This window comes from Alligator mississippiensis, chromosome 8 (genome assembly GCF_030867095.1).
Source record: "Alligator mississippiensis isolate rAllMis1 chromosome 8, rAllMis1, whole genome shotgun sequence".
NCBI lineage: Eukaryota > Metazoa > Chordata > Crocodylia > Alligatoridae > Alligator > Alligator mississippiensis.
In genome coordinates, this window is record NC_081831.1 from 64,661,784 (window position 1) to 64,684,793 (window position 23,010).

Below are 23,010 nucleotides of genomic sequence, written 5' to 3' on the forward strand. Positions count from 1 at the left end.
ACTTTTGACTCGGGACATTCTGTGGAAATGTCAACGCAAATGTATTCTGATTCTTTTCTCTGTAGGGGGACTCCAATGAATCTAAACCTAAAAACGGGTAGAGGCTATGGAGCATCTGCTTCAGGTATCCTTATTTTTTACCCTCTGTATTTTGACCTATTTTCTTCTTCTTGACCAGGCTTTTCATTGAGGTCACTGACACAAATAGATGAATAAGCTGCATATGTTTTTATATTTTCCCTTCTTTATGGAGAGGTGCATAAAATTTGAGCATCTTTAAAGCAAGACCCACCTGCATCTTTCCTAGAGATTGGTAACTGTCTGGGAGGGGTTGATGCCTGGAGATGTAAAATGACCAGCTGGTCCCAAATCATCTGGAAATACCAGACAACCAGGTTATTGCTACTTTAGATTAAAAACAGGGGGGGTGGCATTTATTTGTGACAGTTTCCATTGTTGAGTACAGGATGTCATTTGAGTACATCCTTGGGTCTAGGTTCCAGTTTCCTGACCCACACTGACTGGTATTTGCCTCCAGGAGTAGACATGCTGAGGTCACTGTGGCAACTTGCACCCTAATGTACTAACCACTGGGCATGAAGGTAACAGAATCTGGCCTTGAAAGTGAGCTAAATGGATTCCAATATGGCACTCAGTTTACTTTGCATTTGTGTGACGAGAGGCCAAATACCTCCGGAATACTCTCTCTCCTCCTATTTGGGGGACTATCCCTTCTCCAGTCTCCATTTTCCCCCTTTCCATTACTCCCTTCTATGATCTGTTCTATAGCTGAGAACTGGAAGTAGGTGCCTCTAAAGCGGGCAAAATGCAACCCGCAGGCTGGATGCAGTCCACCAGGCCATTCTGTTCAGCCCACGGGGCCCCTAAGAATTTAGAAAATTTTATGTTCATCTGCTTCTGGCTGACTGTGTCAAAGATGGCTAGGAGCCAGGGGCAGTAGGACCCAGGGGAACTGGCAGGACTTGGTAACAAGGCCAGCCGGGACCTGCCCCTCCCCTCCTTCCCCCTAACCATAAGCCTCTGCCTGACCCAGCTTTCACTGCTTCCCTGCACTACATGGTCCCTGGCTGCATCACCAGACTGCAAGAGAAGAGGGCCCACGCTGGTACCCCAGGGCCAGAAGCAGGGGGGGTGGGGGTAGATGCACGCACATCCCTGCAATGAGGGAGGGAGAGAGAGAGGCAGAAAGAGCAATGAGGGAGGGAGAGTGTGAGTGTGTGCTCATAGGGTGAGTCCCATACACATGCACCCCTGCCCTCACACTGCCATACATGCAGGCCTGCAGACCCACACCCCTTCACACAGCCCAGCCACCCTTCCTGCCCCCCCCCATATCCAGATACACACCCACACACTCTCTCATACCCACATACCAACAGCCCCCCACAATATACAAGAGTAAGACTTCATTTTAAGCTAGTGTGCAATCACCTCTATGTACACTACACAAACGCATGTAAATCAGGACAAATTTTTTTTTTTAAATTAATGTATGTTGTAGATCGGGGGTCAGCAGCCCCTGGCACATGTACCATTAGTGGCATGTGGAGACATTTTTCCTGGCGTGCTGGGAGGCATGCAAAGAAATTTGTTTAAATTTTTATTTATTTATTTATTTTTTAAGTTGCTGCTCTGGCCTCTCCTGTGCAGCCACAAGTGCAGTGCTGTGGCAGGCACTGGGTGGAGCCAGAAGAACACAGACAGGGAGGCTGGCTTTATTCTACTGCCCCTTGCTCCTAGGCTGCACCCTCCAGCCTGGCTGGCCCCTGGAGGGAGCTATGGGGGGCTGGGGCTGCGCAGGGTTGCTGCCCTGGAGGCTTCCAGCGGGTGGCAGAGCTCTGGGCCCAGGCAGGCAGATGCCCTGTCCCACCCATGGCAGCACTGGGGTGCAGAGTGCTGGGGCCAGGTTGTTGGGACAGGGTCTGGGTGGCATGCGGGGAGGCGCCATGGGCAAGTTGGCCCGGTCAGGCCCTTAGGAAGGTGGGGGCTGGGCAGGAAGTGGGGGACAGCCCTAGGGTTCTGCAGGCTCGAGCTGTGGTGGGCAGGCAGATGGGGGTGCCCAGCAGCACCAATGGTGGGGCCTGGCCCAGCCCGCACAGTTCCTCAGGGATGGGCCACAGCCACCCTGCGCACATGGGGGATGCTGCCTGGCTGGGGCAAGACACTGGGCTCAGGGGGCTTCCCTCTCCGGGATCAGACTCCCTACACAGTACAAGCAAGGCAGAGCTGACCCTGGTGCAAGGGCCTAGCCGTGGGAGACCCCTGGAGCCTGAGAACAGGTACCATGGCTGCCTCAGCATGCCTGGGTCCTGGCCTTGCCCACCTGCTGCTCCCCTCAAGGAGCCAGAGCTGGGGCAGGCACTGCACGGAGCCGCTGCACTGCAGGCTCCCAGCTGGGTCAGCCATGAGCACCAGCTGTTCCCAGAGCCTGGGGAACAGCTTGTGGCTGCAGCTTCCACTCGCACTGGACCCAGCACGCACAGACACCAAGCAAGGAGCTACCTGAGCCCAGAGTCCTGCCCCAGCCAGGCAACATCCCTTTGTGGGCAGGGTGGCTACACCCCAACCCTGCAGAGCTTTGTGGGCTGGCTGGGCCCCACCTCCAGTGCTGCTGGGCTCCCCGCTGTAGCCTGAGTCTTTGGAGCACTGGGGCAGCCCCTGTTTCCTGCCTGACCCCAGCTGTCCTCCAGCTGCAGCCTTCCTAAGGACCTGGCCAGGCCAGGCAGCAACTCCCCCAGTGCCTGCTGCTCCCTGCTTTTCTCTCCCTCTCTTCCCCTTCTCATCACAACATGCTTAACAAGGAAAAAAAATTCACAAGTAAAAAGGCAGTACATGATGTTTTATTTATTGTCATTAGGTTTTGAATTTTTAGAAAGCCTGGTATTTACTGTAATTAAAAAAATAAAAAAATCAACGTTGCTTTAACTATGCAGTGCATTCTGCCATGTATCCCCCCCACCCGTTTTTTTTTTTTTTGGGGGGGGGGGGGGGTGTGCCGGCACTCTAGCACTTTACAAGGTAGACATTGTGGGGTTTTCGGCACTCTGGCCAAAAAATGTTGCCTACCCCTGTTGTAGATGTTTTATTTTTAAAATATAATTTAGTATTCTTCTGGTTCTGATATGACAAAACCCCTTGCTGAAAAGAGTATTTCCCGGAGCAAGGGCTTTCTGGTGGCAGGGGCTAGGGGGCCGGTTTCTGATCACAAGATGGCGACCAGGGGGTGGGGCACCAGGCGAGGGGCAGGGTTACCAATGTGGCCCTCGACAGCTTGCCTGAACTCGCTAAGCGGCCCTCCACCCAAAATAATTGCCCGCCACTGCTCTAAAGCCTTTCTCCTACTCTTCATGATTGCAGTGGGGCCAATATAGGATCAGTCCCAAAAGCCAAACTAAAGGTATTTAAAAGTAAATGTGTACTTTTACGGGGAATCCTCCAAGGAGATGTCACAAATATTTTTATCTGAACCAAATTTCAGAGATGACCAGATTACTCTGTTTATCACCGGTTCCAATATATTTTGAGTCCTGTTTTCACTCCCTCTCCCCACCCATCTCTCCAAATATAGGAGCTATAATATCATGTCTATAACAACATTAATATACAGATTACTGGTAGCGTTTTTACTAGAAAGCGAGAAAGTTACTTTTAGAAATAGATGTTGTAGAACCGTTATTTAAATTCATAGCTGATAGTAGCTCTCTGTTTTTAAAATTGAATAATTTGCTCATCAGATTAGTGGGTTAGAAGCATTGCATTAAAAGTGGTAACGTTTTATTTTCCTTTCTTCAAAGCCAAGTTACAGCCCAAAGGTATTGATTTGGATGCCCCAGGGAATATAAATGGATTGCCTGTTATAGAAGTGGATTTAGATTCATTTGAAGACAAACCATGGAGGAAACCAGGTGGGGCCTCAAAGTTTCTTGTGGTAAATATTTTCTGCTGTTTTAAGTGGGTTTTTTGGTTCACTTTTTTTTTTCATAATTTATGTCAAGTTGGTGCTGGCTGGGCTGGGAAAGTCTAGACAGTCCAACTCTTGTCTGAGCTGCCAGTGACCCATTTATTGAGCCATGTGCAAACTTAAGTGGTGATTAGAAGAAATTAGACTGCACCTACCTGTATCTGTTAATCTAGGAAGAGCAGATAACTTTTTATTTTATATTTTATTCATGTTCTGCTTCCAAAAATACACTATTCTAGTATTGGTGCAGTAGCATTGAATCCCAAAGTCAGTTGAACTTCTTAATCTTGACTTTACTGGACTATTGATGTGTGACTCATTGTGAGATGTGGTTTCCTTTTCATGCACAGCAGCTTGCATGCTCTGTCCCCTCATGACCAAACCCAAAGGCACACCAGGTGCAGCTTTATAATGTCAGCATTTGTGTAGGGAAGTGTCAGATGCTGAGGGAGTGATGAATTTGCTTTTGGTAAGTTAGCACTCAACCATGTAACTCCTCATGGTAATTAACTCTAGTGGGAGCTTATATGGGTTTGTGAAGCTAGTGATAGAAAAACCATCTGTCCAGAGCCCTGTTAGGAACAGATTTAGTATTAGTTGGGAGGAAAAAAACTTCAGAGAAAAAAAGAACCTCACCAAAGCACCTCTAAGGAGGAAAAAACACTTCACTTTTAGCGTCAGAAAAGGGTTGCCTCTTCCAAAAAAAAAAAAAAAAAAAAAAAGAGGCAGTATTGTATAACGCACCGAGACTAGATAACCTTAGGTAGGCCATCCTCTGTGTCTCCACTTATCCTTCTGTACCATGGTGATATTGACCCCTACCTTTACACAACACCAAGTTCTCCAGAGAGTATTTCACACAGCAGTTTTTAAGCTATTTCATGCGTGGGATGCTTTTTATCTTCCCTACCTGTACGGGGGGTGGGGGTGAGTTTTCTCCAGCAAAATGACTCTTACAGGCAAACTATGAACTGCTTTAAATTCTTTCAGTTCTTCGGATGAATTTGACTCGAAACTAATTGTAAAGACAGAGATCCAAATACATATCCTCCCACAAATCTGTCAACCCAAGCATAAAATCCACCTGCACTTTGTCATAATGAGGAAGGAAGAAAGCTAACGATTTTTACTTACCTTTTCAAAAATACTACTAGGCCAAGTAAGTAGTATTGTTTGTAAGGCTGCCTGTGATATGCATTTGTGTCCTGCCCACCTGAAACGGAAGGGCAGTGGGATACACAGAGAAACATGTGTTGCTCTATCAAGGTATCAGACACTAAGCACTCTGATATGGAGGGGAGTTAGAACAGATGTAAATAGAAAACACTTTTCTTTTTCTTCAGCAGATCTGTCGCTGACTACAGAGAGAAAAGCTAGGGGGAGAAGCAAAATTTAAGCAGTGAGGGCAGTTAAGTTCAGAGCTACAACTGTGGGAATCATTATTGTTCTGCTGAGCTGGCTCTGGACCAAGAGTGATCCGTGTATCTAAAATGTAATATTGATTTGATGTATGAATTGGAGAAAAATAAATGGAAAAATTTGGCCCATATTTCATATTGGATAGTTCTGTATGCTACTCTAGTAGCCTGTCCCTAGAGAACCCTTTGGGCTACATCCTAGGTATAGACTCCACTAGCTAGTCACTCTCATTAGGTTGGGGAAGGGAAGGGGAAATGTTGTGTTATTGAAATACTGATAAAAAGCCTAAATATGGGCTGGTAAAGCAGATCTATTAATTGCATGTCGCTAAATTTGAGTGGGTTGAATTTGCATACCCTGGGGATGTGGCAGGATGAGCAACTACCGGGAGAGAGAATATATGTCTTCTTGCAAAGACCCAGTGGTGGTGTGACCAGTCTGTCTAAGCCCTAATGTTCTGTAACTGGTTAAGCCAAAAATGTTTCTGTAGCAGGTATAGTGAGGGTGTTCAGTGATGCTAGGAGGCACTGCTGTTGTCCCCTTTGCCGTGAAGTCCCATCTGCGCTTGTCCTGCTCCATCTTCATTTCCTTTGGCAGGGAATGCCTGGCCACATCTATTTAACTGGCTGTAGTCCGTGCTGAAGTAGCACATTAAATATCACAGTGAGTTAATGCTTCTTGGATGACCACAGCTCAGATCACAGCCAAACAGTGAGGCTCTGTGTGGTCCCAGTTGTACCAGTAAGGCACATTCCAGCTTAGCTTGGCTTAACACCATGGTCAGGTCCCAAGCAGTGAATCTGACTGAAAAAAGCATAGGCAATGCAGAACAGAATAGAAATGCATTGGCAAAGCTGTGGAAGGGGGAAAGCCTCTATCACCAACCTGCTTGGTCCCTTGCTATCATTAGCACTTGACTCAGCTGCAGAATTATAGATAAAATAGCTAGGGCCCTTCTGAAAAACTGAGGCAGTGAATAACTGCCTGTGAGCAGTGGCCATAACTCTCTGATATCCTGCCTTTGTGTTGAACCTTTTTCCCAAAAAACTTCAGATTTAAGTAAGATGCTGCCATCTCTGGGCAGGAACCCAGCAACAGCATTCAACACCACTAAACAGCATTAAATGAAGAACAAATCTAATTCTCTAGAAGAATAATTGTAAATGCTCGGTTTAAGCACTTTCGGCTCAATCTGAGCGTGCAGACATCTTCACCCAGACTTGCCCTGTTAATTTGTGGCGCTGCTTTTAGGTGCTGACCTTTCTGATTACTTTAATTATGGATTCAATGAAGAAACTTGGAAAGCTTATTGTGAGAAACAGCGACGACTTCAGCTTGGATTGGACCCCTCCCCTCCTATCAGCACAGAGAATAAGATCACGGTAGGTAACCTGTGCAGCATGTAGCTGTAATTCAAGCATCTTTCTGTTTTTTGAGTAAGGGTATAAGAGGGGAAGCTGGCTAAAAGGATTGCCCTTTTAATGTTGTTTCAGGAAAGGTGGACCTAAAAATATCACTTAATTTTTACAGTCTCTCTGCTTGTGTATGGGCACGTCTACATGAGACATTTACCACGGAGTTGCTAAAGTAGCTCCCCAGTAAATGTCTCTACACATGTCCCTTTTATGCTGCAGGAAACTAATAAACTCTGCAGCAGATTAATACTTGTATTGACAAATACTGTGTTTCTGCAGAGTTCTTTGGTGCATCACAACGCACATGTAGACACTGACGGAGCTGGCTGAGGCATAAGGGTACTTCAGTGTGGGGACTGCCTTCTGGCTAGCCCTGCACTAGAGCACCCTCATGCCTCAGCCAGCCCCTCCGCAGCATGTTGAGCTGGGTTAGAGCAGCCCCATGCCAGCAGGCTGACCCCCCCTGGGTCCCTTGCCAACCAAGGTTGCTCTGATTCAGCTCGGCATGTTGCGGTCCCAGGTACATGTATGTGGCATGCCAGGGAGCAATATATGTATAGGTAGATGCACCCAATCACTCCTGTTGAAGGAAGAGCTCCAGCCTTTGACAGGCTAGTATGAACCCCTATGGGATAGCAAGACTCGAGTGACTCCCCAGAGAAGCCTGTGTCCTTTGTGGGGTGTTGAGGGCGGGATGGTAATACTGTTAAGGTCTTTTGGTTAGGAGCTCAGTGTTGGGGAGACTTAACTTGTTCAGGAGTCCTGCGTCCTGCTTGACAGGATGCAGGACTACAAGGGTAAGGACGATCATATGCCTAAAATTGTCAAAGATCTTGTGAGGGAACAGCTTAAGAGGCTGGACATCCACAAATCAACTGGCCCAGATGGAATGCACCCAAGAGTGCTAAAAGAGTTGGCTGACATTATAGCATGACCAATGGCAAGGATATTTAAGAACTCATGGTGCTCAGGAGAGGTCCCTGAAGATTGGAAGAGGGCCAACATAGTGCCTATCTTGAAGGAAGGAAGATCCAGGGAACTATAGGCCAATCAGTTTGACCTCAGTCCCTGGAATGATCTTGGAAAAAATCATCAAAGAAACCATCAACAACAGGCTAATGGAAGGCAACATCCTGAGAGAGAGAGCCAACACGATTTCATTGTGGGTAAGTCTTGCCTGACCAACCTCATTTCCTTCTATGACCAGGTGACACATCACTTGGACAAAGGAGAAGAGGTTGATGTTATGTATTTAGATTTCAAAAAAACCTTTGACTTGGTCTCCCACGATGTCCTCATGGTAAAATTGGGGAACTGTGGTCTTGACAACCTTACGGTCCGATGGCTGGGAAGTGGCTCCTTGGTCAGACCCAGAGAGTGATAGTCAATGGAACAGAGTCAACATGGACAGGCTCACAGGGTGGGCAGATGAAAACCTGATGACATTCAACACGGAGAAATGCAAGATGCTCCACCTCTGGAGAAAACCCACATCATACTTACAGGCTTGGCAGTGCTACACTCACTAGCACCATGACCAAAAGACATGGGGGGTCATGATTGACCACAAGATGAACATGAGCCACCAATGCGATGCCGCAACTGGCAAGCCAAATAAAATTCTGGCTTGCATCTACCGATGCATCTCAAGCAAGCCCCAAGAAGTCATCCTCCCACTTTACTCGGCCTGGGTGAAGCCACAGCTGGAGTACTTTATCCAATTCTGGGCTCCACGCTTTAGAAGGGACATGGAGAAGCTTGAGAGAGTCCAGAAAAGAGCCACGCACATGATTAGAGGTCAAGAGAACAGGCCTTTTGAGGAGAAGCTGAGAGGCATGGGACTCTTCAGCCTGGAAAAGTGAAGGCTCAGGAGTGACTTGGTCGCAGCCTATAAGTATATAAGGAGTGTGCATCAGGAACTGGGAGAACATATGTTCACCAGGACACTCCAAGGGAAGACAAGGTCTGATGGTCAGAAACTGCTGGAAGACCATTTTTTAAACTGGACATAAGGAAAAACTTCTTTACCATCAGAGTCTCCAGAGTCTGGAATAGACTTCCCCCTGAAGTGGTGCAAGCACCCACTCTGGGTACCTTTTTAAAAAATACTTGGATGCTTATCTTGCTGGCGTGATCTGACCCCAGCAGACTTCCTGCCCCTTAGGCAGGGGGTTGGACCCAATGATCTCACAAGGTCCCTTCTAGCCCTAATGTCTATGAAATCTATGACTTAAGGCTGATCTGTGGGGCACTTCTAAGCTGGACGGGATCCATGGCCTATTCACTCCTTGGCATCTCTGCTGAGACTGTATCAGTTGTGTTGGTGACTTTTTTGTGGTGCCCATCACCAAGCAGAAATAGGATAGTAACGTGTCCCTGGGTAGGATTTGCCCTGGTGAGAGAGAGGCTGAAGTCTCCACATCCCTCTTTCAGTTCTGCAAGATAGAACTGAACAAAAACAGGACCATACTTGGGTTAATTTAAACCATGGGGTTTCAAATGTACATTGAAAATAGAGAGGCCATCCAGTTTGCATCTCCACATGTTTGGAGACCATGGTTTCAATTGGATCACTACAGTGGTGTTCTGCTTTCTGTGTTGGAGATGTTTCTATTACCAAGAGTGGATCTGTGTTGCATTTAATGCAGTTGGTAACTGAAGGCACCAAATGCAATTTCCCCTCCTTGTACCCTCTCAGGTTCAGCAAGGAAGGACGGGAAATGCAGAGAAGGAAGTGGAGAACAGCATCATCAAAACGGAATTCAAAACTGACTTTGTGGCACTCGTAGGAGGGCGCGTGAAGGCTGGGCCTCCCCCAAACAGGTGAGGAAACTTCCAGGCACCATTTCAGAGCCAGCAGCTGTCACATATTGCACACTGGACAAGGTGGGATTCAGCTGGTTCACCTCTGAATTTCTCTCGTGCAGACTTTACTCAGAATTGGCCATGTGTCTGGGAATGCTTGTTCCATTTCCTCACCCGGTTGGCATCCTCACTGTAGCACTCTGTGGGTGGGTCCAGCCTGTTGCTTAGTTCAGACATTCTAGCTTGCCCGAGCTAAGGGAGGGATGAAATAAGACACGTCCCTTCTTTTGCAGCTTTAGTTTTTGGGCTGTTGGCTCATCATCATAGGCCTGATCCAGTTCCCTTTTAGCTGGCCTTTGCATTGCCTTGCTCAGAGATGGGTCCAGTGCTTGGCAACTGCCAAAAGGAACTACTTAATCTCAGAACTGCCTGCTGAATGATTAGTATGAGATCAGCTGGACACTTGATGATTTCTCCCCGAGGAAATGGTCCAAGGAGGGTGGACAGTGTTTAATGCTGATCCTGGTTGGCAGCCTGTGCTGGACAAGTCCTCTTACTGGCAGTATGAAACTGACTGTTTTCTGTAAGGAGTTTGGGAAGCTTGGTTACGTGAAAGCAAAGGAGGTTTTTGCTCCATGTAATCCAGGACTTTGCACAATTCTGTCTACATCCAGGGACCAGTTCAGTACTCTCATCCCACCCTTTACAATGAGGATTTCGTCTCACTAGAAAGAGCGCTTCAAGGGCCAAATCTAGATCATTCAAACTAAAGCCTTTAATATCTACCCCTTTCCATTTAAGTGGTTCATTTACTTTTTCGTGCTTCTCAACAGTGAAATGAGACCTGTCAGTTCTGTTTTTTCCTGCTCACATGTGATACCCTTCTGCTGAGCTTTTCCAAAGTCTTTTTACAATCCAGAATAACCTGCTCCTACAGAAATTGCTCCCTAGCATGGCAAATATGCAACAAGGGGAGATTAGGTTCAGGAGGAACAATGGATCTGTACTTCTTCCTTGTCTGTCTCTTCCACCAGATTAGAGTCTGGTCCCCTGTTTTTGTGCAGAAACATTTTATTGTGGGGCCCGGTAGAGCTCTCACAGTAGTGTGCTCCTTCCATAGAAAGAATTAGGCCCAGGGATGGAGAGACAGAAATCTGTCTGAGGATCAGAGCTGTCACTAAAATAGCTGTGGGCCCTAAGGTGTCTGCAGCTCTTGGGGAGTCGGTTATGAAGTAGTGCAGAGTCTGGGTTGTCTCTGAACCAAGGGCTGTGGGTGATTAAGCACCCGCCACTCTTGTTGGGTTTGATCCTGTATCCCCTGCGGTAATTCCATTGAGATCTGCTGAGTAAACAAGGGTGTTTTGAAACACTCAGGATATTCATGGAGTTAGCTGCTCCCACTGGCAGTAGTGTGTGCGATACCTCTTGATCATGTGCTGATGATGATTTAAGGAAACCAACTCATTCCCAGCAAGCAGAACTCAGTTTATGCTTGTGTGAAACTGCCACTTCTAATGTTTTTGTGGAATCTTAGAAGAGATGTACCTATTTTGTACCAGGAAGCTGGGTGGGACGATCGACGTGATTGGTGGACAGGCAGGTACAATTAGGAGAGTAGAAGGAAGACGTCGTGATAAACATGCCTCGGAGGAAAATCCCATTCAGGTAAATGGTTTGGATCTGTCTTCACAAACATTTGATGTTGCATGTGCTTCAATGAACTCTCAGCAACTGCCAGTCCCAAAAGTGCTGGACTTGGTCCATCAGTGTGGGATGAAGGATGTCTATAACATAACAGACAGTCAGTCCAAACATTCAGTGATAATTTGGTCATTCCCTTGGGGTGTGGGCCCATCTCCTAGGGAAATGGGTTTGAACCTAGCTTGGCTCTTATCACAGGCTGGAATTTGTGTTAGAGAAGATGTCTGTTTCAGGGTGGTCCCTTGCATACTGGCCTGGTGCCATCTCCCCCAGAGTGAAGGATAAAAGGCTGGGAGAGAGTCTCCTTATCTTTTTTCCCTTCTCTGTAATGCTGGGGTTGCAGGCCATAGGACGTGCATCAGCAGCACATGTCAGTGGGTTAGAATTGCAAGTTATCTGTTTGTTTTCATGTTAAGGTCCTTGGAGATCATGGAAATAAGCCACAACCCCCACAGCAGCCCCAGCAACCATCACAGCCTCAGCAGCCACCTCAGCAGCAGCCATTTGCACCACCAGCAGGCCCCCCACCACCTCCACTTGCTGGGCCACCACCACCACACTTTCTGCACCCTCCTCCTCCAGTTACTTCTGTCCCTCCACCCCTGCACCCTCCAGGTAGGTATTTTCATGTGGTGGTCTTGCTCATCCTGTTGTCTCTGGGGGCATTCGGTTTGCGGTTTAAGGAAACTAAAGGGATCCCCAGTATAATTAATGGTTGTAGCAGGTCACTGAAGTTTGATTTTTAGATGGAGGTGCCATGTATGATTGCCTCTCCCAACCTCTACCTCCATGTGCCCTAGATCTGTGTGTGTTTTTAATAAGAGCTGCTTTTCCTTGCAGCGCTTTGCTTTTTGTCAGTTGCTGATGACACCTGAGCCTTGGATACCAGGGTGGTAGTATATAGGAAAGTGATTAATATGGATCTTTGAAGGAAGCTGGGAGTGGAGGGATTGCCCTACTGGATCAGGCCAGTGGACCCTCTATTCTAGGATCCTATATGATGATAGCTAATACTAGATACTTCAGAGGGGGGTGCCAGAACCTCCATATTGGACAATCCTGGGGTAATGTGCCTATTGGACCTTTTTTTCTTAGTCTGGATCAGTTAGTGGTTGGATTAGGTCCTGAAGTAGCAGAGCATGTCTCTCGTATCTATTAAATCCATCTCTTTTTGTTGCACTGGAAGTCTCTGAATATTCTTAGAACTTGAATATCCTCAAATTTAAATGGATATTAGACCTGTACTTTTTTTGTTAAGAAAAGTAGTGCAAATGAGGTAACTAGTAGGCTTCTGGCAACTAGTGAATACCTCCACAGTGTCCTTGAGTTGTGCACCCTTAAGTCTTTAGGTGGGTATGGAGACTTCACAATACTTCAAGGTGACATCAGCTTAAACTGTGTTAAAGTATTGTGAAGTCACCCAAACACTCCACCTACTGAGGATGTTAAACCTAGGATGTCAAACCTGATGAGATGGGAGGGGAGAATTATTTTGGTCTAAGTAGGTGACATTTTGCATATGAGCAGTTCCACTGTTTCTTCTCTGTATTGAATCGCTTGGCATGCTCTGTATCTCATGACTCTTGCACAGCAGGGAGAGACACTTTGATGATAAAAATGTGCTCATAAAGCTGCTCATACTGGCAGAAGAAGCTGGGTATTTGCAGAAGCTGAAATTATTTTAAATTCATTTTTAGAAAATGAGTCCATTTCCAGTTGATGGCATCCCTTTACTGTATAATGCATGTGGTCAGGATAAACCTGTATACTTTCCACCTAATTTTAAAGAGCGACTGCTTAGAGGAAAGGACCACAGGGTACTACTTGGAATAGGCCTCTGGACTTTGGAAGGCTTAGGTTCTACACTCAAGGCTCTTGATGTGTGGTGTTTCCATCTCTAAAAGATTATGCAGGGAGACTTATCATTAATGCTTTGAGAACTTTGAGCTAGAGATGGACAACTTGGGAGAGGAGAATCAGTTCAGTGCATGTCATCTCTTTTTACAAGTGGGCCTGTTGAGAAGACTGATGACTGACTGTGGCTGACTATAATCTGTAGTCTGTCTTATCCAGGGTAGCAGAAGCACAACATAAGCTTTGGAGCACAAGTTCAGGTTACACAGATACTTTTTCTCCAGACAAAAAAAATCCTTTCTCAAAAACAACCAAAACCCTGCCAGTCCTGCTTCTTCTGTTTGTGTGTTGATACAGGCCTAGATTAGATCTCCTGAAAAACTATTTACTCTGAACAGCCAGTTTCATTCATTTTTCTTTTGACCCGGTGTTTCACAGATCAGTCTCCTAGAGGAAAACCAAGTCATCTTTAAACGCTGGTGCCTTTTCACCAGCAGGTGTTCAAGACCACTAGTTTTTAGTCAGTCTTCCACATTAAAGGAGAGGGTTGGGGCAAGATGATCCAAAATTGCAGCAAGGTAATTGAAAGCTGCAAGTTCCAGTTTGATTCCTTTCTTCCCTCCTATGTATGCCTGCTTCTTTCAACTGACCTTTCCATTTATAAACCAAGCAGTCTGTTCCTGATTCCTACCCTGTCAGCACCTTTGAGGCATGAACTACTCTGCATTTCTGTTCCCTGAATCTCCTTGCTCAGGTTCCTGCCCCGCCTTGGGTGGGGTGGAAGAAAGGAGGTGCTGTCTGGCTTACAGGGTGATCATTCTAACTGAAGATAGATCCTTGAAGGGAATCCACTGTTGCTGTCAGATAACAGCCTCCTGCTGCTGCAGAAATGCCCTGGATTCTAGAAGAGGGTTCTGTTTTTCCCTCTTATTCAAACCAAACCCAGGATGGTTTTTTTTCAAAGCAAAAGAAGCTGATTCTGTGATGCTGTTGATGAGCATGACTTGTTGCACCAAGCATTTGATTGGTTTGTTGGATGTTACCCTCCTGACAAACACACCATGCAGGAGAAGTGATAGGTGCTTACAAACTGCTGCCAATCACCAGTATAGTCTTGATGCCTAGCAAAACTAGAGCATGATAGTAGAAAGAATGAGGAGCTTTGACAAATGCCAAGGCCACTTGTCTTGTTCCTGCAGTTTGTCCGTGGGATGTATGCTGTCAGTTTTGGATTCCTTTAACTAGGCACAGAAATATCAGCCATCTCCTGAAACACTTCCCCTCCCCTTCATCAGCTGCTAGCAAATCTGTCTCTCTTCCCCTTGAACGTGAGCCTTGCCACGGTGATCAGTGTCTTTGTCACTTTGGGCTGGAATACTGCCATGCCGCCAGCTGAAAGCAAAGACCTTTATGGGGTTTTACGTGGTCTAACATGGAAGCTGGTCCTCTGACAGGAAGAAGTCTGCAAAAGTACATTGAACTAATACTTCACTCTCTTCACTGGCTCCTTATTGTGAAGGTCCAGAGTAAATACACTTTCAGGACATCTAATCCATAGGGGACACATTGCTCCTATGTGCTGATGAATAATGGCCAACCTAGTAGCCTGCTTGGTCTCCTTATAGCGCTTGATTCTGTGATAGCTAAGAAGAGGAGGGAACATTTTGACAGACTTTGCTCGGATATGCCTGGCCTCGGCTAACTTTAGAAGGATGCCAATAAGCTGGGCTCTAACCTTGGGTGCATTAAGGATGTACTTTTCTTATTGTCTTCACTAGGTTTGTTTTCTTGTCTCCATAGGTTTGCCACCACCAGGTCCCATTCCAGGTAGGCTCTTGATTTGCTTAGTTTTAAGTGGCAGTGATTCTCATGAACGCACATAAATGTCCGGGCTTGAGCCCTCAGTTTAGTATGAAATGGAGCGATGCTGAGGCCTGCTGTGCTCAGACTTAGCCTTATAAATGCTGAAAAGCCTTGCCATCTTGCACCACTCCAGCTGCTTCAATAATATTGCCTGTGGTGACTTAAACAGTCTTTTTTGGCTCTGAAGACTTTTTCTCAGAAAGAGAACTGGAGAATTTAACCCAGGGCTCCTTTTGCCAGTCAAGTTTTTGAGAGACCTAACCTCTTGTCACTGCAGGATCTTGCATAGGGACAAGTCTCCTGCCTTAAGTGACAGATGGATGCATCCTGTAAGATTTTTGCAGAGTATGGAGAATGAGGGGCAGCCACAGCCATTCTCATTGGACATCCTCTCTCCCTTGATGGGCAGAGCTGATGACTGTTAATGAGCAAATGAAACAAATGGAAACCTTGCAATCTGGAACACTCCCAAACTGAGAGTAAGTTCAGAACCGGATAACTTCTCATTGTATACTTGTTTCATTGCAGTCTTGCTGCAAGTCTAGTTCTTGCTGCAAGTCTGGTTCTTTTTCTCTTATTGAATCAACCTCACTTATAGCGAGCTTGGATCTAGCAAAACTCACCTGTAGGGAAACCAAGTGCAGATCCCAGCCTGTTTCAGGACCCTGCACTTGCCCCATGCAGTTCTGGTTTATTTAGATTGCAGCTACGTTCTGGAAATAAAGGAGGTAGGGTTTATCTTCAGTGAAGGGGCAGCTAATGAGACTGAAAAGGAAAATTCATGGAAAATACCTGGTGAGAATTTTCAGCTCTATTGTAGTTAGAGAAAGGTGCATGACGCATACTTATAGTCATCGGCCCTTTTGCTCAACAATAGTAAGTGCTCCTGAACAAGTGTCATAAGCATTATTACTTGCTCTGATTGCTTGCTTTTTTTTCTTTAAAAATTTTACAGAAAAGGGGGAAAATACTGACTTAATGTCAGATTGCCTCCTTTAAACGTGATTTTTAAACAGTTGGCACAGGAATTTCTGAGCTGCTTCAAGCCAACATTTTACTCATCAATGGCAATGACGTCATGTTAACAGCCTATAATTTTGTTACACAAAACTATAGGTAATGCTTTCAAGAGCGCATAGGGCACCGTTTTCAGAAGTGACTTAGCTACTCGGAAGTTCTATGCAACTTAAGTTTTTAAATTACTCTGGGTTTGAAAATGTTGTCTCTGTCTCTCAAGTTGCTTGTTCTTGTAACTGAAATTTGGCTGCCTTTTCAGGTGGAAAGCAGTCCTGGGACCCTCAAAAATCCCACCTCTGAGTTTAGTTAGTGCAATACCCTAACATGTTTTCTGCCTCCTTGCAGGGTAGTTCTGCTTAGAAAAGAAACTTTTCCCCAGTGAACATAATAGGCTTCCCTGCTGTGTTGAGCTCGGTGTACAACTGAACCATCCTTCCAGTTGTAATCAGCTGGCATCCTGATAGTCAAGCTCTTTATTTCTCTGTTTTCATTGCGACTTGAAGGGTTAATGGAGAGGAAAATCTGAGTCTTATTTTTTTTTGTTGATGCCAAATGAGCCAGGATTGAAGTTTAATTCATACTCCTGTAGCTGTGGTGGTTCTGTAGGGCTACTAGAAGTAAGAGCAGTAAAAGTTTTAATTCTGGTAAAGGGGTACAGTACTGTATATACTCAGAAATGAGACTAGAGAAAATGATGCTGTTTGTGTTGTGCAGTGCAGAACTATAGTTTCACTGCCTAATTGTGAATGTTAATAAAGTCTTGTCAGCTGACTATGATATCTTTGTGACCACTTCTGCTTTTATTTGTAGGGTTGTTTCCTCCCCCACTGGCTCCTCCACCAGCCCTCCTCATTCCAACACTTGATGGGTAAGAGAGAGTCTTTCCAGGCTTGTTCTATGTAACCAGATGTTGCTTGCTAGAGTGGAGCAGAATTGCAGGGGGCAGGAAGCTTGCTAAGGAAGTAGGATATGTTGTGTTTCTCTTACAGGCTTGAGAGCACTAATGTTAGGAGTTAAGTCTGCTTAAGGGGTAGGATGTGAGGATTCCATCTGTGGTCACATATCTAGGTATATTAGACAGGTGACCACACAGAAGCAAAGAATGCTAAAGTTTGGGTGTAGAATAACTTCCAGACTGGCCCTAAATTGGAAGGGAAAAGTGAAATGACCAGATAGATTAAAGCCTTGGAGAAAGTTAACCTGTTATGGCAAGGCTTGCGCCCAGCTTGCTGGTGCCTTTGCATATCCAACTTTGTGGATACATTCAGGACCGCACTGTGTTTCTCTAGCACTTTTTGTCAGGAATCTCCACAAACACTTCATTGCCACTAATTATTTTTCCAGAAGCATTATTAGACCCACTTTGCAAAGGTCCTAGGGGGAAGCTAATGCACAAAAGCATGAAGTGTGTTTGTTTATATGCACAAGCCTATGTACAGATCCAGGAACATAACTTGGATTGCAGGGCTCTTGGTACTAAGTTTTCATGCCCACATCACTTTCCCTTAATGCCCCAGGGAGCCATGTAGGAGATGAAATCATGTGATGTCGGTTGTCTTCCTGCCCTACTATTCCCAGATGATAAAAACAATATGACCTGTTACCAAGGCGTAATAATTCTTGCATGAAACATGGTGCTGAAGGCAAAGTATGGCAATTTTTGTTATGTTGTGTGCTGAAGTATACTATCATGCCTGGCTTTGTGTTCTGGTGCATTGAATTCTCTCTACTAACTAGTTTCTTGGTTGTCTATCACCATTTGTTATGATGGACAAACTGGTCCCAATAACACAAGAACCAGAGCAGGTGTTGTCGTCCTGTCTCCCTCCCTCCCCCCCAACATGATTAAACCAAAGCAAAACTTTTTCATGGAGTCTGAACAGTTTTGGTATCTCAATATTACGTTCCATTTTTTCTACTTTCATGCTGCCTCCCTGAGTTTGACATGTAAATACTCTTTTGCCTCTCTGACTCTTGGAGAAGCAGCTATTTGTACCTTCATGTGAGGTCATTTTTCTTGCATTAGGATGTTGCCAGTGTGGTGGGGCTCATGCTGAATAATCTGTGCCCAGGGGAGGATGATGTTAGTCAGGACTTCTGGCCATAGAGCATATTCCCACCCTGGTGGCCTTTTCCTGCCCTTCCCAGCAAGACTTCCAGGTCTGCCCAGCCTCTCCCTGTGGTAGGGCCTGATACCCATTCTTGAATCAGCATGATGAAGGGGACAGTTTGCAGCAGTTGGGAGTGGGGGATATGCTGGTATAGTGACCACCTTGGACTTCTATGGGTCCAGCCATGTCTATCCTGATTTGCCCTGCATGTTAAGCTAGTGGCAGGTACCTGACATTAGTAACTCATATCCTTGTGCTCTTTCCAAAGTCAGCCAGCCAGCTACAATAACAGGCAACCACCTCCGTTTGGCTACAACTCTGCAGGTGAGTACTGGAGCGATGGGTGGATGATATTTTTTGTTTCCCAATGGACAGTGGTTTGCAGTTTATCCTTCTGCAAGGCTGATTTGAATCTATGTTGAGGTGACTTTGGAAAGCCTTGCTGTTGTTTGGAAACATCCCAGCTGCATTCAGTGGGTGTTTGACAGTGGGGAAAGCAGGAAGCACTCAAGCTGGTCTTGGGCCAGTGATGTTTTCTGAAAGAGTGCCATGTTCTGGGTGTGGTATTGCCCAGGGGAATCCTTACAGTTGAAATTCTCAGCCCTGGTTAAGCTGCTTTTGATGCTGATATCTGTCAGCCATACAGAAATCCCCCTGCACTCTCAGCAGCAGTCCTGGCTCTGCTGGGAAAAGCATGTTTCTCCTCCATAAATCTTTGACTCTGCAAATGTCCCCTCCCCAACTCTATCTTCCTTTCCCACCTCTTTGTCTATGCGTATACTCTGTCTACTCCTGCTCACAAGCATCTGACTCCTTTTGCTCCCCTGTGAAAGAGGCAAGGACAAGGTTTTGGCAGACGTTTGCCAGCGATGCCTGTGCCCTCTCCCATTTCTTCAGTAACCAGCTGTCTTCGGAGGCATTGCCACAGGATTGCAGATGCTGACATCCACCACATTCTCTATGTGGGGATGGATTTAGGGACCGGACAGTGTGAGCATTCCTTCAGATAAACTTCTCTTCAGCAACTGGTCTAGTCCAAGGCAGTATCTCAGTGATGCTTCCAAGCAGCAGGCTAGCACTTAGATGGCAGACCTCAAGAGAGCTTATTTGTGGGGCTGGACTCACTAGGTAGTGCTCTTTTTTTTGTTGTTGGCACCAAGTCTTTTCTGGTCAATCTTATACTATAAAGGATTATTTAATTCCAAGCCTTACTAATAGGAAACCTCAGTTTCCCTGGTAGCAACCACTGATCTTACCATAAAAAAGTTAGGCCTAGTAGGGATGTCTCTGAGTCTCCAAGGCTGAACTGTACCAGGCTGTGGGCTGATCAAAAGGGGAGGGCTTCAAATGACCTTTGTTGTGGTCTCTGGTTTAGAGTGCTGCAGTGGGGGAAGGGGAATTGAGGGTGTGTTTTTTCTCAGCGGAGAAAGCTACTGTTCTTCTGACCTGGAGTGACTCTCAAAGGGCAAGAGCTGGGGAGCAGCCTGTGTAGCCCCAACTTTAGTATCCTGAGTCAGTGACTGCAGCATCCTCTGCTGATACCTGGCCCAGTGCAACCATGTTTACGTCATGCCATACACAGGGAGAGGGAGAAGGTTTCTTGGAAAAGAGGCGGGGTGGATTAGCGGTGACTGCAAACCATCCTTTCCCGACTTCCCAGCACCTCTGTGCTACTGGGATGTCTCTCATCCAAAGAGAGACCCAGCCCAAGCCTGCTTAGCTGGCAGGCTCTGATGAATGTTACCCATGTCAGATGCAGAGAAGCACCTTTCCTGGGCTGGGTGGTACCCTTTGGACAAACAGGTATGCTCTCTTGCTGCAGATTCTGGTTTCATCAGCTACCCGCCCATCTCAACGTCCCACACACCCTGGGTGACAACAGTGGACAAGGGCACGAGCAGTTCCAGTAGCAGCCACTGGGAATACTCGGGCTCAAGACGTGAGAGGGAAAGGGACCGTGAACGCGAGAGAGAGCGGGAGAGAGACCGTGACAGGACTCCGACCACGAGTGAATACAACAAGTAAGAACTGTGCTCCATTGGACTCTTCCTGACAGCCTCCCAGCCAGGGGTGAGGCTCTGCCTACTGAGGGCAGAGTGGGTGTTACCCTGTATGCCACACTGATCATTGCCACTTTAAATAATGTGGGACTCCCAACTTGCAACTCTGATCCTTGCTGGGAATAGGCAAAGGACAAGCCCAGGAGTTGAGACTCCTGGGTTCTTTCCCCTTCAACCCTTAACTTTCAACTTTAATCTTTTCAAGACACTGCCTCAGTTACTTTGCCATTAATAGCATTCAAATCCAATTAGGTACCTCCCTGGTAAAGGTCTGTGCAGGTTCTGGAGGTTTTGTATCAATGCTAGCATCCATTGCAGTTCTGTATGCTTAAGATAACACAAGGGAAGAACTGCTGTATTTTCTTGAATTTAAGATGGTGTCCCCTGTCCCTTCTGCCTCTCAGTCGGCATTGGGGGTGGGGGGGCCTTGTCTTAAATTCACACATGAAACAGGGGGAGGAGGCAGGCAGGTGAGGGCCAGAGTTGGGCACACAGCAGCCTCCTGCCCCTCACCCTGCTGGCCTTCTGTAGCTTCACCCCCCTGCCCACATTACTGTCAGGCACAGCTTAGCTCTAGCTTAGGTTGGATTCCCTCCCAGGCACTGATCACATAAAAACTGTGTTCCCTGCACAGTGAAGCCTCAGGCAGTACAGCTGCGTTGGCACTGCCTGACCAGTCAGCACCACCAACGCTGCTGTGCGGCCCACTAAAGGCTGAGCTTCCGTGCACTGTGCCTTGGGATGGGGGCAGAGCCCAAGCAGCATCTGGCAGTAAGGGAGGAAAGAGGCAAAGCCTGCAGGGGGGAGAGGCAGAGATGGGGAGGGGCAAAGGCTGTGGGGAGCTGGAGTTGTGGGGTGCCAGTGTCAGGGAGGATGGGAAGGCTGCAGGGGGGAAAAGTGGGGAAAGGACAGAGGGCAAGGAGGCCACCTGATTCCACTCCCCATCCTCCTTGCTGTAGCAGTAGGAGGGTGAGGAATTTAAGACAGCCCTCTGATAATTGGATCCTATACCTGGAAAGGGGTGTGTGTGTGTGTGTGTGTGTGTGTGTGTGTGTGTGTGTGGTGGGGGGGGGGTTAATAACAAATTTATAAATTATCTGTATGTAGAATCTAACTATTGGGGGATCACCTTAAATTGAGGGTCAATTTAGATTTAAGTAAATACAGTACCAAACATAACCCTTACTGCTTAGCAAACTGGAGCCCCACTGTAAAAGCACAGAGGTGAGGAGTGCCTTTCACCATGAATAAGCCATAGAGTCGAAACCCTATCAATGCCTGGCATTTCTGAGCAGAGGACCAGAACCTGATGTGATTTTTAAAGGTGGTAGGAGCAGTGTGGCGGGTATGTACCAGCCTTCATGTCTGCTAGGGAAAACGAAACCATCAGAGTTTCAGAGTTGGTAGGGTCGGAAGGGACCTGAGGAGATCATCTAGTCTGACCCTCTGCCACGGCAGGAAAGAGTACTGGGGTCAAATGACCCCGGCCAGATGTTTGTCCAGCCATCTTTTAAAGACCCCCAGGGTAGGAGCCAGCACCACTTCTTTTGGAAGTTGGTTCCAGGTCCTAGCCGCCCTGACAGTGAAATAACGCTTCCTAATGTCTAGCCTGAAACTACCCTCCGCTAGCTTGTGTCTGTTGTTTCTTGTAATTCCTGGGACTGCTCAGGAACAGGGACTCTCCCAATGCCTGCTGGTCCCCCTTGACTAGTTTGTAGACTGCCACTAGATCCCCCCGCAGCCTTCTCTTCTGGAGGCTGAACAGGTTCAGGTCCCTCAGCCTCTCCTCGTAGGGCCTGCCCTGCTGACCCCTGATTATGTGGGTGGCCCTCCTCTGGACCCTCTCCATATTGGCCACATCCCTCTTGAAGTGCGGCACCCAGAACTGGATGCAGTACTCCAGCTGTGGCCTGACCAGTGTCGCATAGAGGGGGAGGATCACCTCCTTGGACCTGCTTGAGATGCATCTATGGATGCACGACAAGGTATGGTTGGCCTTCCTGACCGCATCCCCACACTGTCGGCCCATGTTCATTGTGGCATCAATGATGACTCCACGATCCTTTTCTGACTCAACACTGGTGAGAAGGGAGTTCCCCAGCCTGTAGGTGTGCCGCTGGTTCTTCCTCCCCGGGTGCATTACCCTGCACTTGTCAGTGTTGAACCCCATCCTGTTCTCTTCGGCCCACCCCTGTAACCTGTCTAAATCCGCTTGCAGCCTGTTCCTTCCTACTAGCGTACCCACTTCACCCTCTTTGCAGTCCACTGCTCTACACTCTGCCTCAAGGGCTTTTGTCACGTAACTATCGCCAGCAGCATCACTGTTCTACCAGGGTTGGGCTCCAAAATGCCAACAGCCATTGAAAACACCACCACAGAGTGTGCTTCTGCCAGAGGAGTGCTGCTTGCCTGGGAACTTCCAGGCCCTTGGGCTCAGCAAACACAAGGCCATTTTTCTTGCAACAAAGACCTTTTTAAAAAAGCTGCGAGCACCTTGGATGCGATGGGAGAAGCGGAAGATACAGATGTGCTGCAGTACAAAAGGTTCCTAATTCCTGCAGTTCATGGGAAGCTTTGCACTGCAGCAGGGCAAGCAGGACAGGGGCAGGAGTCGGATGATCTGCCCAGATGGCATTCCATGGCATGCTGGTAGCAGTTTCATGTTCCTAAGTGTATGTGTTGGCCTCTAGGAGCTTGGCATTGAATTTGCCGAGTCCTCTGTAGAGCCCTTTGAGGGGCTACCTCTCAGGTGATAAATCTACCTTCTGATTCTGCCTGATCAC

At 47.0% G+C, this 23,010-nt stretch overlaps 1 protein-coding gene across 3 annotated transcripts in view; it reads left to right on the forward strand.

Moving 5' to 3' along the window:
• LOC102559698 (pre-mRNA 3'-end-processing factor FIP1) overlaps positions 1-23,010 on the forward strand; it is a 44,393-nt gene that overhangs the window by 14,149 nt on the left and 7,234 nt on the right. For 2 of the 3 annotated variants that reach the window (XM_006263655.4, XM_059732799.1), the window contains 10 exons: positions 66-124; positions 3,816-3,926; positions 6,653-6,783; positions 9,515-9,639; positions 11,181-11,286; positions 11,739-11,937; positions 14,977-15,003; positions 16,867-16,924; positions 18,436-18,491; positions 19,990-20,188. In XM_006263655.4, coding sequence (XP_006263717.2) covers positions 66-124; positions 3,816-3,926; positions 6,653-6,783; positions 9,515-9,639; positions 11,181-11,286; positions 11,739-11,937; positions 14,977-15,003; positions 16,867-16,924; positions 18,436-18,491; positions 19,990-20,188 — 1,071 coding nt within the window. The remainder of the gene's footprint in view (positions 1-65; positions 125-3,815; positions 3,927-6,652; positions 6,784-9,514; positions 9,640-11,180; positions 11,287-11,738; positions 11,938-14,976; positions 15,004-16,866; positions 16,925-18,435; positions 18,492-19,989; positions 20,189-23,010) is intronic. The other variant, XM_059732798.1, reaches the window with a different exon arrangement.